The sequence below is a fragment of the Phalacrocorax carbo genome, chromosome 1 (assembly GCF_963921805.1).
Source record: "Phalacrocorax carbo chromosome 1, bPhaCar2.1, whole genome shotgun sequence".
Taxonomy (NCBI): Eukaryota; Metazoa; Chordata; class Aves; order Suliformes; family Phalacrocoracidae; genus Phalacrocorax; species Phalacrocorax carbo.
Genome location: NC_087513.1, coordinates 161,848,263 through 161,862,595, shown reverse-complemented (window position 1 = coordinate 161,862,595; position 14,333 = coordinate 161,848,263). Strand labels below are relative to the sequence as shown.

The window sequence follows — 14,333 nt, the reverse complement described above, 5'->3', positions numbered from 1 at the left end:
CAAAGAACCTTTCTGTCCAAAAAGGTAGCCAGCTTACATGAGTTCTAATATCCTTACCATCAGCCTCATCAGGACTGGGAAATTCAAAGATGCAAAATGAAGTTAGGTACCTAAAGGCCACGCAGGGTGTAGATGGATGCACAGCTTCCCAGTAAATGGTCAGTCACTATAATTTGTATGACTAAATCCTCAGAGCTCTTTGAAAATCAATGCCCACAAGCAGAAGAACAAGACTATAATGGGGAAGTGCCTGTATGTTTTGGTTGGTATGAGTCATTGATGGATGAAATCAGTATGCCGCCCTGAACAATATTTTCCATAAAAGCTGATGTAAAATCAGATGTATATCCCTGTTCAGAACATCTGAAGAGCTCTGTGCAGCTGTGCTGTTTTTTCTTGGGTAGCAGTGAGACTGCAGGCCCAGTGTATCAAATGCACAACAGTACAGTGTTCCGATCTCAAGTTCTCCTAAAAATGAAATCTAAGCAGAATATATGTGGTAATTAATGCTAATTAAATGAAATTTCCTTTTGGTTTTTTTGGGCTTAAAGCTCATGCATATCTTTTTTGGGGGTTGAGCATTGGGCAACGAACTGTTTCTAGCTTTGCATCTTGTCCTACAGTCAGATGTTAGTTTTGCTTAAATTACAGATAGAAAACAAAGTACAAGGGAATTTATCAGGCTGGGAATGATCACAGAACATCAGCTCCAACGTAATACAACATCATTTATCTAATAATTGTCTCTAGATGGTTTTGCTTATATTTTGTTGAAGGCAGTTATTACACCATGTCGTGCTGCATTATCCCCAGTCCTGATCCTTATGGTGACTTATGGTGACATCTAGTCATCAGTTTGGAATTAGGCTATCTCCTAGGTAGAATGCATTATGACACTAGATTACCTGTGTTAAAAGAGACTGAGAAAGTCAGCTCTCAGTTGACACAGTAGTGTGAGAGCTAACAAGACCCTATTTTTTAATGAGAGCGGTACTTACCATTCAGTGAGAGACTGTAGCAATGTATTGTGTCCTTTCACTTTGTAACTGTGTTGTCTTATCATAGACAAAATATTTAATAACAGTTCAGACTTCATTTGCAGAGACTGTAATTATCTATCTTGCATCCTAAATTTACAAATAATGTTTAAAACTAGCTTAAGTGTTAACCAGTGACTGGAAAGCCACCATTTAAGCCTTAGAGCATGTGATGGTTTGAAATAGCAATCGTCTTTCCCACTTTTCAGAAGCTCAGTATGCCTTAGACCTTGTCCTTTTCAACTACCTCATAAGCAGAACTGAACGGGCTTCCTGAGACTGGCTGGCTAATAAATGAAAGCTGTATAAAAACGTGCTTGCAACATAAGACATACCCAGGTCATATTCTGTCATGTAAATGAATCACCACTTAAAATTAGGAAAAATTATTTCCAGCATTAACACTGCCCATGACAGCCTATTTTGGCAGCAAAAAGATTCACAAGATATATATTTTAAAACACTGCACAGTTCTGTCTTATATAGATTCTCCTCTCCCACCCTACTACTTGAGTGCCTTCCAGAAGCACATTAAGCAACATGACTAATGTCTGTCTCATCTTCGTTCTTTCACTTTGAGCTGAAATATTGCATTATTTTTCAAAAGCTACCTGCAAGTTGGAGAAATATCATCATTGCAATGAACATAAAATCTTTACATTACTGTGAAGACCCTGGAAAGATTCAACCTTTGCGGAAGCAAGTACAGTTCCTCTTGATGTAACTGGACAAGTGCCCAGTTATGCCAGAACACAGTTTCTGTACATAAGCATGCAAAGTAGCCTACCTTCTTGATATATGGAAGATCTGTGGACTAAAAAAAAGCAAGTGAGCCTTCACAGCAGCATTCATTTTGCTGGACGGGAGTTGATTGAGAATTTTTCTAATTAGTACAACAGCGGAGATCTCTTTCTCTCTGGAACTACAAAGGTATCCAATTTTGTAGTTGTTGCTGCTTTGTTTTCTTGATCCTGCATAGGGTTACTGATGCAGATAACTTTCTTTAACTGTCTTTTCTTTCAAAGTTTACAGAAGACTAACGGTCTAACTTTTTAATGGCATAACTTACTCTAAGCAATAGCTCTCAAAGACTAGAGACCTATGAGAAGACTAAAAATTAAACAAATGGACTACTATTTAGAGGACATTAGCTTTCCAACAGCATGCATATGTATGGTGTCGCATTTGTACTAGCATGAAATTTAAGTTTCTGGAGTTACTGGCAATGTTTATACCACAGTATAAATAAATATTGTGACCCAGCACGGACCACATTGTGCTAGATGCTGTACAAGCACAGCATCTCTGACTACCCCTCCCTGAAAAGTTTGGTTGGCTTCCAAAAAACTGACTGTGAGACTGCTGCACAATGCCCCCGCACAGAGAAGTAATAGGCTAGCAATCTCAGACAAGAGGAGCTGTCAGCAAACGGTTATGCTTTGCTGTGACTGACATATGCAATGGCATGATTTTTTAAGATGAATAGTGGATTCCCAGTATAGCTATGGACTGGGAGGAGCCAGCATGTGAATTGCTTACAGCAGCCCCCCAGCATACAGAGCCTTATGGGAGAGAAGTCGAGGGACCTGGATTCACTGCTTTCGTGATAGTCTTTCCCCATTGTCATTCAATTGCACTGGTCTGAAAGCCTGGCCTCAGCCTTAAAACAAATTCTAATTTGAGCTCCAAGTTCTCTGCCATCTTTTTGCCTTCCAGATTGTGTGATTAGAGAGCTAGATGTATTCAACAGCCACTATACATTATTTCTTAGAAGAAGAAATGCTGAATGTATAAAAAAGTAATCAGGATGATTCAGACGTCAAGGATACCACCAGGTCACAGCTAGGGGTGAAAGTCAGCTTTCTTTTGCTCGTCTTTAAAACAGCTTTGTCAGAATTAGTGGATAATTCAGAAAAACAACAGCGAAGACTGTGTGTTGTGGACCTCAAGTTATTCTATTTCTTTTTGGTTGTGGGTATTGTGGGGGTTGTTTCTGCTTTTCCCTACATAAAATACTTGGCAAAATCATATTCTTTTCCAGATGGAATTTATTCCACATGAAGAGCTGTGGTTTTAATGACAGTTTAGACATTGATACATTTATTAGAGTATATTTTCCCTTTAATAAGTGCTTTGATGTAGCGCGTATGTTCTCAATGTTCTGTGTATACCTTTTCATGACAACCCCTTTGCAGTTATCTGGGAGATCAAAGACAGCAGCTCTGCACAATTTCTGCCAAAAAGGAGAGGGTCTTTTCTTACTGAGTCCTTGTAGACTGGTCCACAGTGTTTGGTGGATTCTCCTTTCAGCTGTCCACAGTTGAAAATCCTCAAATTCAGTGTATATTTTTTCTTACATAGTCTTAATTGCCATCCTGTCTTTAGCATTGCAGTGGTTCTGCATTTTTATGAGTCACTGTAGCCACAGCAGAGCCCTGTGTTAAAAGAATATTCACATTATAGCGTTAGCCAAGACTGTAAGGAGTCGGCACGTCCCTGCAGTTAGCACACGCAGATGTGTCTATGGGCAATGACCGCATACTTAGAGTCTGGTATTTTAGAGTTGGCTGCATGATGACTCCTGCATCAGTGCAAATCATTTAATCACATCAAATATACGTGTTTTGCCAAAGGCATTGCCATCTCTGCCTTACTGTGTGCCATGCCCCATGTACAGCCACAGCAGTCATTGGACTCTTTTCCAAAGGAAGTTTAAGAAGGGTGACAAGTGGTCCCTGTAGGAAGGTAAAAACCAGGAGAAGCTATGCCTGCTTTTGTCAGATGTGTTTAAAGAACTATTGTACATTCTCAGTGAATTTCTTGGGAAAACGTAAGCATCACGTGGCAGTTAAAGGATCTTAACAGGAGAGTCGATTGCATATTTCCAGTGTATCCCATGTGTTTGGTTTCCAGTAAGAATAAAATACACAAGCCAAAATTTAGAAATATGTTTTGGTTTGGGCCTAACTAGATAAAAGGCACAGAAGGAGTAAAGTCAGAAATCCTTTCCAAAAAATGTAAGGTCTGCTATTCCAAAAGCAACAACTAGCACAAACTGGAATTAGTAGTCTGGCTGTGACATGACTAGTGGAGGGTTCTAGAACTGTTCTTCAGTAGAGTAGCAAATTTCTGAAAATTCTACCATTTTCTTAGCATTACCTAGACAATAATACTTTCAAGAGGGATTCTGCTCATTTCCACTCAGGTCTCTTTCAAGGTCTCTTCAATAATATTTGCAAATACGTTTTCAGATTTATTTCCGTGGTGTCCTACATTGTAAGAACTTCAGTAAAGTGGAACTTATAATCACCTAGCTATTCTAAAATTGTTACATTTTCAGTTAAATCATCATATTAATGACTTTACATTTAGCATAGAAGATTTAATATACTGGCTATGGAGGATATTGCAAGGGACGGTGATTCCTGTGTTCAAATAGTACATGAAGAAGAAATGGAACTACCCTCACTGAAGTTCTTTTAAATTGGTTTTTCATGTTCTGTCTTACAGGTTCTACATCTTTCTACCTTGTTGGGGAATGCAGGTTATATTCTGTTCTTCTTGCCTCTGAGTAAAGGGACTTCCTATCCAAATAGATAAATTTCAGTAGTAAAGCACCGCTGTAACAACATATTGGGACAACCTTTAGTAATGCTAACACAGGAATGGAATCAGAAAACCCTTGATGCCTTACTAATACATCCAGTTAACACCTGCTTGTTTTCCCTGCAGAATTTTTCCGAGAACTTCTGGAGAACGCAGAAAGATCCTTAAACGACATGTTTGTCCGGACGTACGGCATGCTGTACATGCAGAACTCGGAGGTGTTCCAGGACCTCTTCACAGAACTAAAGCGGTATTACACAGGAGGCAATGTGAACTTGGAGGAGATGCTGAATGATTTCTGGGCTCGGCTGCTGGAACGGATGTTCCAGCTTATAAACCCCCAGTACCATTTCACTGAGGACTACTTGGAGTGTGTAAGCAAGTACACAGACCAGCTGAAGCCATTTGGAGATGTACCCAGGAAGCTGAAGGTGCAAGTGACTAGAGCGTTCATTGCTGCACGGACCTTTGTTCAGGGGCTGACAGTAGGCAGAGAGGTTGCAAACAGAGTATCCAAGGTAATCTAAAATCAGGGGGGTTTAAGCCTGAATGTGTTTCAAATTTCTAGACAACTGAAATCTGATTATTCACTTTTTTTTAATACGGGGGGATTGGTTGGTTGGTTGGTTGGTTTTTTATGTCTACTGATATACCCATCCTAATTTTATAAGTAGGGACAACAGTTGTTTTAAACTCCTTCTGGAGATTTTAAGGCAATACTGACTGGAAAGCATTTCTCTGTGCTTAGGACACAATGAAATACCAACATACATCAATGTTATAGCATTGTAGTGATTGTCATTAGTAGTTCAAAACTGGCTATGTATATAAAAGATTACGATTATGATGAGAATTTAAGTGTTTCAAGCAAATTTGTGCTGCTGTTCATTAGGGCAGTACAGCCCTCACGGCATTCATTCATCATGCAACTGGGTGATGGATTTTGTTAGAAATGTCTACTCATGTTTTTGATGAGAAAATAGACAAATAGTGACACCTGTGGAGCTTGAGCTTTCCCAAAGGATGGTTTGACTCACATTTATTTTAGTTTTAAGTATTTATCTATGCAAATATTTAGGACGGTTATAATCCTTGAGGGCTTCACATAATTAAAACTATGTAAGGAAAAGAAAAAACACCACAGACAAAAATAACCTATCTGGGTACCAGAAATGTGCCTGAAATACTTTCTCTTACACAGTGTTTCAAACTCAGGTATATTTTTCTGAATTGCTGTTCCAACTAGGTACTCGTTCTGTGGTCTGGCTGTTTCACAGTCCTAGTCTGTACTGTATTTGGACCGTAACTATATTCTGAATTCTGATGTGCTCTAGTGAGATCTGCTATGAAATGCCCAGGTACTCACTTCTGGACAATAACTGCATGCATGATTTTGATGCTTGCCCCTTGCAATACTTTCCTGCATTTACAAGCCATTCCTCTTCTTCAAGAGGACTGGTTCTCTTGCTTCATATAAATCACAGCTAGAAGGTGAGGTAGAGCCGATATATCATACAGTAGACTGCAGTACAAGAGCTCAACAAAATGAGTCTTCTAAACTTTTCTTATCCTCTATGATAGGATATTTTGCAATTACAAATTCAGAAGCCATGAAGCTGGAGAGGTAGTCAGCAAGTGAGAGCCTGATTTTATGTCTAGGAGACTGCATGGGAGAAAATGGTTATGTTGCACTTAAAAGTTGGTGAATAAAATACATGATCCTGGTTGCCCAGCTAGAACTGAGGTCTCCTCCTTCCAGGTGCCCTCCTGAGCTACAAGGTTGCCTTCCTTTCTTTTCTGGCACTGTCAATTCTTGTAGGACTTTCTGAACAGTGGCAGGGCATCAGCATGAAAACCCAGCCCACCTAGTCTAGCTGGGGACAGATATGTCTCTTTAGCCTCTGAGTGTGCAGAATGCATTTACCTGCAGCCCGAGATTTCATCTGAAATCTGGTTTTAAGTGTGTCAGGTTTTAAGTGAAAGCGCTGAGCTCTGATGTCACTGTTGTCAGTAGCCATTAGGTCTTGCTGCATCGACTGGCTCAGACTGTAGGGAGTAAGCTATGCAATTTGTGTAATAGATGTGTAACTTGTGAATCCTGAAGAGATTAAGGTATGAATTGTCTTCTGAGATGTCACTTTCCCTGTGTATGTACATGACAGTACAGAATGTGCCGGTGTCTCCCCTCTTGTATACCCAGGAAATGTTTTCATGTCGCCTGCTGGGTTTTGGGCACATAAGCCCTTGCAAGAACAGGGCTTATCACAAGATAGCTAAATGATCCTATGATCCTATAATGAGAACTATTAGCTCTGTAATCATAAAGTGAGCCTTTTTGTAGTGTCACTTGATGGTAACAACAGGTTAATAATGCTTCTGTTTTTTTCTTGTAACATGAAAGCAACACTTTAAAATCTTTAAAAGTGCTTGGTGGTTGGTGCAAGATACAGTACAGGTTCTTCACTTTATATGTACATAGTGATACTCTATTAGACTACATCTAGAATACTGCATTCAGTTTGGCTCATAGAAGAAAGACGTTGACAAACAGGTTCAGTGGATGCCACCAGCATGGTCAAGACTGGTCTGACTACCTGCCCTGTGAGGAAAGGCTGTGGGACTGGGGCTTGTTCAGCCTGGAGAAGAGGCAATTTCAGGGGCACCTAGCAGCAGCTCCTAGTGCCTGTAGGGAAGTCATCAAGAAGATGCAGAAAAGCTCTTCACAGTGGGGCATGGTGGGATATGATGGGCATGAGTTGAAACAAGGGCCAGTTCTGACTGGATATAAGAGGGAACTTCACCATGAGGATGCTCAAGCAGTGGATCAGTTGCTCAGAGAGCCTGCCCAGGCTTCATCCATGGAGCTTTGGACTGTACAAAGCCCTTTGAGGTGACCAGGTCATGCTAGTCTGATTTCAGAGCTGACTCTTCTTTGAGAAGGAAGTTGGACTGGAGATCTCCTGAGTGCCCTTTTAACTCGAATTATCCTGTGATCCTATTAAAACATTAATGAAATGGACACTTAAATGTAGAATTTGCTTTGATTGCAAGGCTGTCTTTGGTATTAAAATCCCAGTGGCTACATTCATATCCACAGCAAATGGTAAACATTTGCTGGTTTTAGGGGCTTCATGTCATATGCAGCCTGGTGAGGCAGATGCGAAGAACCCCAAGTGAACCAAGTGTTCAAGATTAATAAATGTCCTACAGAAAGGCTCCGATTACTCTGAGATCCAAGAATTTGTGATCATATCATAACTGTGGATTTTTATGCTGGTCTATCTACTGCAGAAAATTACAAATCCTTTTCTTTAAATATCATTTTAAAAGACTGCAGCCATTCCTTAGAGCTAGCGCATAACTTTGCAAACAAACAAAAAAAATAGGCAGGTAAATATTTTTCGTTGCTGTTTTGGAAGTTATCCAGACTCAGCATGGATTTCATTTTCATTGTACTATAATACTGAGGGATTCTGTGATAAGAATGCCGCACCTGGGTAAGACAAGAGAAATGATAAAAAGGGAAAATTTAAAGAAGAACTGTTGCAGTTCTTTTACAGAAATCTTTGTCCATTGTCTGCCCAGGCTGTGAACAGGGTGGGATCTCCTAGTTGCAACATCACATGCTAAAAAGATATTTTCTCTCTATTTGTGGAGCCGTTATCTCCCTGAATTGCCACTGTCAATGGCCACTCTCATAGAAAAAAAGTTGAGCCTACATCTTAAACACCATGAGAAAGAGATTTATTAATGAGAAAGTTGGTAACGACGTCTCCCTTGGGCCTTTAATTTACTTTCTCAGATTCTTCTGGCCCATTTCTGTAGGATTTGGTGGGTCACACACTCAGAAGGATTTCTTCCCGATCCAATGTCAGGGATACATCCTTTCTGAGTATTTCTCTTCAGAAAGGGTGTGATGTTGGTACTGACTGAAAACAATGTAGTCAGTATATTCTTTGCAACAGAGCCATGCTCCTCTCTTTTTCCAATGAAGTATGCAGTGAAGCACAGTGAAAACAGGCAACACATCGCAAACATTTTCCTCTCACATTAGTATTTTACTATTTGCTTATGTCAATGAGATTATAATTTAGATAAATCCCATTTAGATAAATGGAGAGGGAGGGCAGTTAGGACGTGTCTCTTTTTTTGGTAATTTTTTCCAACATTGTATTTCAGTCATAAGCAGACGTGGTTGGTTCCATCTGTCTGAAGTTGTGCAGTTTTATTTGAGAAGTGTTTTCATAATCTCAAAGTCCAATTCCACTTTTTAAGTTCCAGAGATTTTAAAACCTTTTTATTTTTCATACTAATGATTAAAATTTTTTCAGTCTATATTTGCTAAGGACTTGTTAAATCTCCACTCAGTGCAGTGTAGTTCACTGGCTTGTGTAGACCTCAGCTCGCTCAATTCTATATATGCTTTGTAAAGCTGTGTATCCATTTGAGTAAAATGTAATTACAGTATTTCTTAAAGTGAAAAAATGAAAACTATTTATTCATTAATATAGAAGAATCATAGAATCCTAGAATATCTCAAGTTGGAAGGGACCCATAAGGATAACCGAGTCCAACTCCCACCTTCTTGCAACTACCTAAAACTAAACCATCTGACTAAAAGCATCGTCCAGACACCCCTTGAACTCTGACAGGCTTGGTGCCGTGACAGCTTCCCTGGGGAGCCTGTTCCAGTGACCAGCCACCCTCTCTGTGAAGAACCTTTTCCTAATGTCCATTCTGAACTTCCCCTGATGCAGCTTTAATATATAGTATTCAATATATAACATAAGAACTGCCATTTTGGGCACAACAAAGTGCGGCGAGCGAGGAAAGCAAGCGGCCAACTCAATGTGAGTGATAGAGCAAGCTTCAGCTTTATTTTTAAGTCACAGCGGTTTTATATGCTCTTGTAAACAAGCTTCAACAATTACCTAATACAGGTTGCGACACCTTCTTAACAAACAGTCTATTTCTGTACTTCGTGCCTAATTCCTTGTTCTTGTTCATCGTTTGCTCTCAAGGCCGAGAGATATCCCTGCCTTTCTTCTTTGCTCTCAAGGCCGGGATATCTCTCGCCTTTCTCCCTCCTCCTGGTGACTTGCAGATTCTCTGTAGTTTTCCATCAGTGGGTCTGATCTCTGTAATTTTCCATCAGCGGGTCTGACGCCGGGTCTGTAGTCAAGCTAATTCCATCGCATACCTATAACTCTCCAGCCCACTTTCTATCTCAAACAACTTATCATGAGACCCACATGCTGATTCAAACCTATAGTTTCCCACAACAAAGGTCTGTTCAGTTGGTTTACCTCAATGCCCAGTAGTTTAAAGGTCAGTACAGGAGCAGAGTTTCTCACCTAGTATACTTTCTTAAGCTATAGCTAGTAGATGTTTGTGGACTTTCTGAGCTACAGGCTCAGATTTTCTATCATCTGGTTTTCTACTAATATGTCAGATCCTAAAGACTAGTAGAATAGGCTTTTCTACTTTGTTGCCGTTTGGTGGGAAAAAAAAAATGTGCTTTTCTCTTTCCCCATAAAAACACAGCATATTCAAGTGTCAATGTTTTTAAATGTATTTTGTTTTTCTCAACCTTTCCCTGGAGAAAAAAAAAAAAAAAAACAAACCAAAAACCAAACCAACAAACAAAAAAACCCAAACCTTCCTGACCAGCTATAATTTAGTATTTAATGTTAAAATGAAGAAACTACTGAAACTATTTCTGAAGTTGCTGCCAGCTATGATTTCCAATAATGATAGAAAAGACGTATGCATATTTTTCATGTTCATCCTTTAGTATGTCTGAGCTTTGGATACTTTAGAAGTAAATAATGCTAAGTTATTCTCTCTGACTCTAAACTAAACATTCCCAGCGATCATAATAGTCACTTTGAACTGTCACTGAGTGGTGGAAAACGCAAGCAGAAAAAAAATGGGGAGGATAAAGCAATTAAAATTTAAAAAGGGGAGGGTCTTTATGACTTTCCAGGAGCTTAAGATTCCTGAAATACTTTTCCCAAATGTATTTGTAACTGAATGACAACAGTTATAAAGCTTGTTGCACTGGAGAATTTTTTTCATGAAACAAGGAAGAGTTCTGAACCAAACACAGCATGTGGAAAATAGAACTCATTCCCCAAAAAAGATTGAGACTGAAATTAAGGGTATTTTAAAAAATAGTGTAAATTCCTAACGGGATGTGATTTTGAAGAAAAAAAAAAAAAGTACTAGTGGTACAGGCAGTACTGTTTCCCTAACAGAGTGTTACCCCATCAGGATAGCATTCCACCCAAAGAAAATTTTCCCTGGAAAGATTTTCTTTAAATATCCTCTTCATTAAAAGCTGTAGAAATCAGGAGGGGAAAAGCACACAATTTTTATGTTTCGTGAGCATGATTTCTCTAGCCTGGCTTGTGCCAATGTCATGTTTTAACCTGGGTAAACTCACACTGAGAACATATGTGTTTAGTTAAAAAAAACAATGAAGTATGACTGGTCAGTTCTATCCAAAAGCACAGTCGTTAGCCAGCTGTCATGACCCCACTGCTGCTCAGAGCTCTAATTTAATCCCAGGCAGACAGTTACGTCTTCATTGGCTCTTGCACTGAACCTGGCTCACTCGGAACAGCGAGTGAGTGCAGAGTACTCCTGTTTGCCTAGATTCAGGGTTGTAGTTATTATTTACTAGTTTTGCTTTTCTCTAAGTTTGGCTGTTTTGTGGTTTGGGTTTTTTTCTGAATTTGACCACTTTCTTCCCATTATATACTGGGATAAGAATTGTTCTTAGTTTGACTTTCCTTTTCACACTTGCAAATTCATGCTAACAGCAACCAAAGTAGTTTTTATACCAGGAGTAAAGTGAAGCTTAGCTCAGGGGCATCATTAGGAGCAATTAGTGATTTTGTTAGTGGCATAAACATCAAAAGATTTGTGATCCAACAACTAAGAACTTATTTCATTAATACATTTAAATATTAATTATCATTTATTGCAAAATTTAAAAAGGCTGTTACAATACTTTCCTCACTGCATGGCATAGGCTATATGTCTCCTTTTTAAACCAATTAAAACCATTCTTCCCCTGAATATTATTAAATTATGTTAATATCATACTTTTTATTAGGAATCTGGTGATATATGGCCAAAGTGAAGCAAATTCAGTATTACAATTTTAAGGTTAAACCCAAGATTAGAAGTGAAAAGCAGTCTTCAGTAATTGCCCGTGATTACTTCTACTTACAGAATGCCAGGTCACCGCTTTTCTAATACGCTGAATCAATATTCTTACAAATTCTGCTTTTCATGGTTTATAAATAAGCATTCGACAGTTTGAGAGAGCCATAAATAAAGGTCAATATTGAATGTCACACTGATTCAGAATGTAATTATTGCGGGGGGGGGCGGAATATGACATGCTGATAAGTCAGGTAATTAAAAGCCAAAACGAATAGTACTTTAATGCTGGAAAATGTGATTTGCAGGGTGTGACAGATAAAGAGCTACGTGCCCTGTATATTTTAACTTCATTGGCTGAAGAGATTTAGTTTGTTAAAGTCACAAAGGGAAAGGGACTCTAAAAAGGACAATGGTTTTCACTAAACTTTAATCCTTAGTTCAAATTGTTAGTTTAGGAACAGACTAGCTGAGCAAGCATAGTTGTTATGATTGTTTCTGTGTCTATTGCTTTAAGGGCTTTTTCAGTTTTTGAGTTTTAATTGAATTAATATATCTTTCCAAGAACTGGACCATACCATGCCATGAACAAGCCACATTCTTTTTTCCCTCTCCCTGTCCATTGGTGTTCCTCAGGCAGGGAGTCCAGGGATTATCCAGCCAGGGGGTTTTCAGGGCTCAGAGATGTCTGTGGCATAGAAGCAAGAGTGAGTGGTATCTACACTGGAGTGCTTTGTGGGACGTATCCTTTGAATTGAGGTTCTCCAGCTACACAGGAAATCTTTCTTCCTTTCTTGGAAAGAAAAGGGACATAAACCGATCTAGTTAATTTGCAGACATGGTAAAATAAGCCAGATGCCTTCCAGATGTCCCAGACTTACTGCAGGTGCACTGATCTATTTTCCGCTTTGTGTGCACTGGAACACCAGAAATCCCAGAAGAGCAGCTCAGCAGAAAAGACCTAAACTGAATCAGCGACACCAAGAAAATTAAAATGGAGGTAGGAGGTCTGCAAAAGCTGTATTCCATGTCCTGTCTATCAGAATTGTCAGATATAGTTCAGCCTGGCCTCTCCGTTTCTTAGGTCTTTATATTTCATTCAGCTAGCTTTGTATTGACCTTGATAAACCGGGTTTAATTGCTCAGTAAGACAGTCAGTCTTGCTCAGTATCCCCTAAGTCTGTCTACCAACCTAGTTTATTCCTACTCTATACTACTTCACATCTCAAGATTTGCACTAGTCCTGTCTTCCTGAATTCTTTGTATCGTTCATGAGCAAAGATGATCTGATTACAGTGCTTTTGCTCAGTTTGTGCTTTTTTTTAAATGCCTATGGCACAGAAAATACCCTTCAGTTCAGCTTTACATGAAGCTTTTACCTCTGTATTAAGAACCAAAATGAGTATTTTAGTTTAGCAATGTCGCTAAACACTGTTGTGATACATTAGAAAAACTAATTATTCAAATCAAGGTTTTCTTTAGGATTGCCAAAAGGCACATCTTTCGCACAGTCCTTCAAAGTTTTCATACCAGTTGTATTTCCACCCTATAAAAGATGTTGATATGGCACCTACAGAGCTACATAAAAAGAAAATGCAGAACTTTTTCAGAGGAATTCCTGGAACAAAGGGTGCATCCTAATGCATGTCATGATACACAGCCAAGTCATGATAAAAGTAATGGTAAAGAAGCAAAGCTCACCTAGGAGCTTGCTGACCCTGCTAGAATTAGACCTTCTCTGTAATTAATCTTAGAGCAGGTTTTACATTTTTGCTGTTTTAGCACAGGAGAGAAAAAGAATATTCAGAAGAATCAAATGGAAATAGGAAGGAGATTAAAAAGTCTGAAGGTTAAGCAATGCAAGGAGATCTGTATCATCTTGCAACATGCTGACTTTTTAGAATTACTATTTTTACAGATTGTCTTCATCCTCTTTGAAGGCAGCGTATGGAAGCACTGTTTTCCAATCACGATTTCATAAAAGCAATTCATTTTATTCCTCATGTGAGCCACAATCACAAAAACTAATAGGTTCTTCTGCTTTCAGGTTTCTACAGAAAACATTAGTCAAGGAAATATCTGATCTACCTAAAACTCATCAGGAATACTAACTGTAATTTACATGCATATCTGATTAAGTGTGATAGTCAACAAAGTAATCAGCAACACACTGAAAATGTCAAATTTCTTTAAGACTTTTAAATAACGAAGTCTGAAATTAACTACTGGATCTGAGTTCAAGTCTCAGTTATTCAGAGGTCAGTGACAGTTGGCTTCACTGTCTGCTTAAGTCTTTCATCTCAAAATATATCTATGTCAAACAAAAGAAGATGGTATGAGTATAGGAATACAAAATGGAGCATTTCATTGTCAAGCAAATAACAGTTCTGGTCATCTGTAAAATTTTAAACTTATCCCCATCCTCCAGTGTCTGCTTCTTATGGGAGTTTTTCATGCCACAAGCTTGCCAAGTTTTTTCCATAATATTTTCTGAAGCGAAAATGCCACTTTTGTTCAGTC

At 38.9% G+C, this 14,333-nt stretch overlaps 1 protein-coding gene across 1 annotated transcript in view; it reads left to right on the top strand.

The window, feature by feature from the left end:
* Positions 1-14,333, top strand: part of GPC6 (glypican 6) — a 788,463-nt gene that overhangs the window by 419,065 nt on the left and 355,065 nt on the right. Inside the window, exon 3 of the mRNA XM_064440688.1 lies at positions 4,770-5,161. Within this exon, the coding sequence (XP_064296758.1) occupies positions 4,770-5,161 (392 nt within the window). The remainder of the gene's footprint in view (positions 1-4,769; positions 5,162-14,333) is intronic.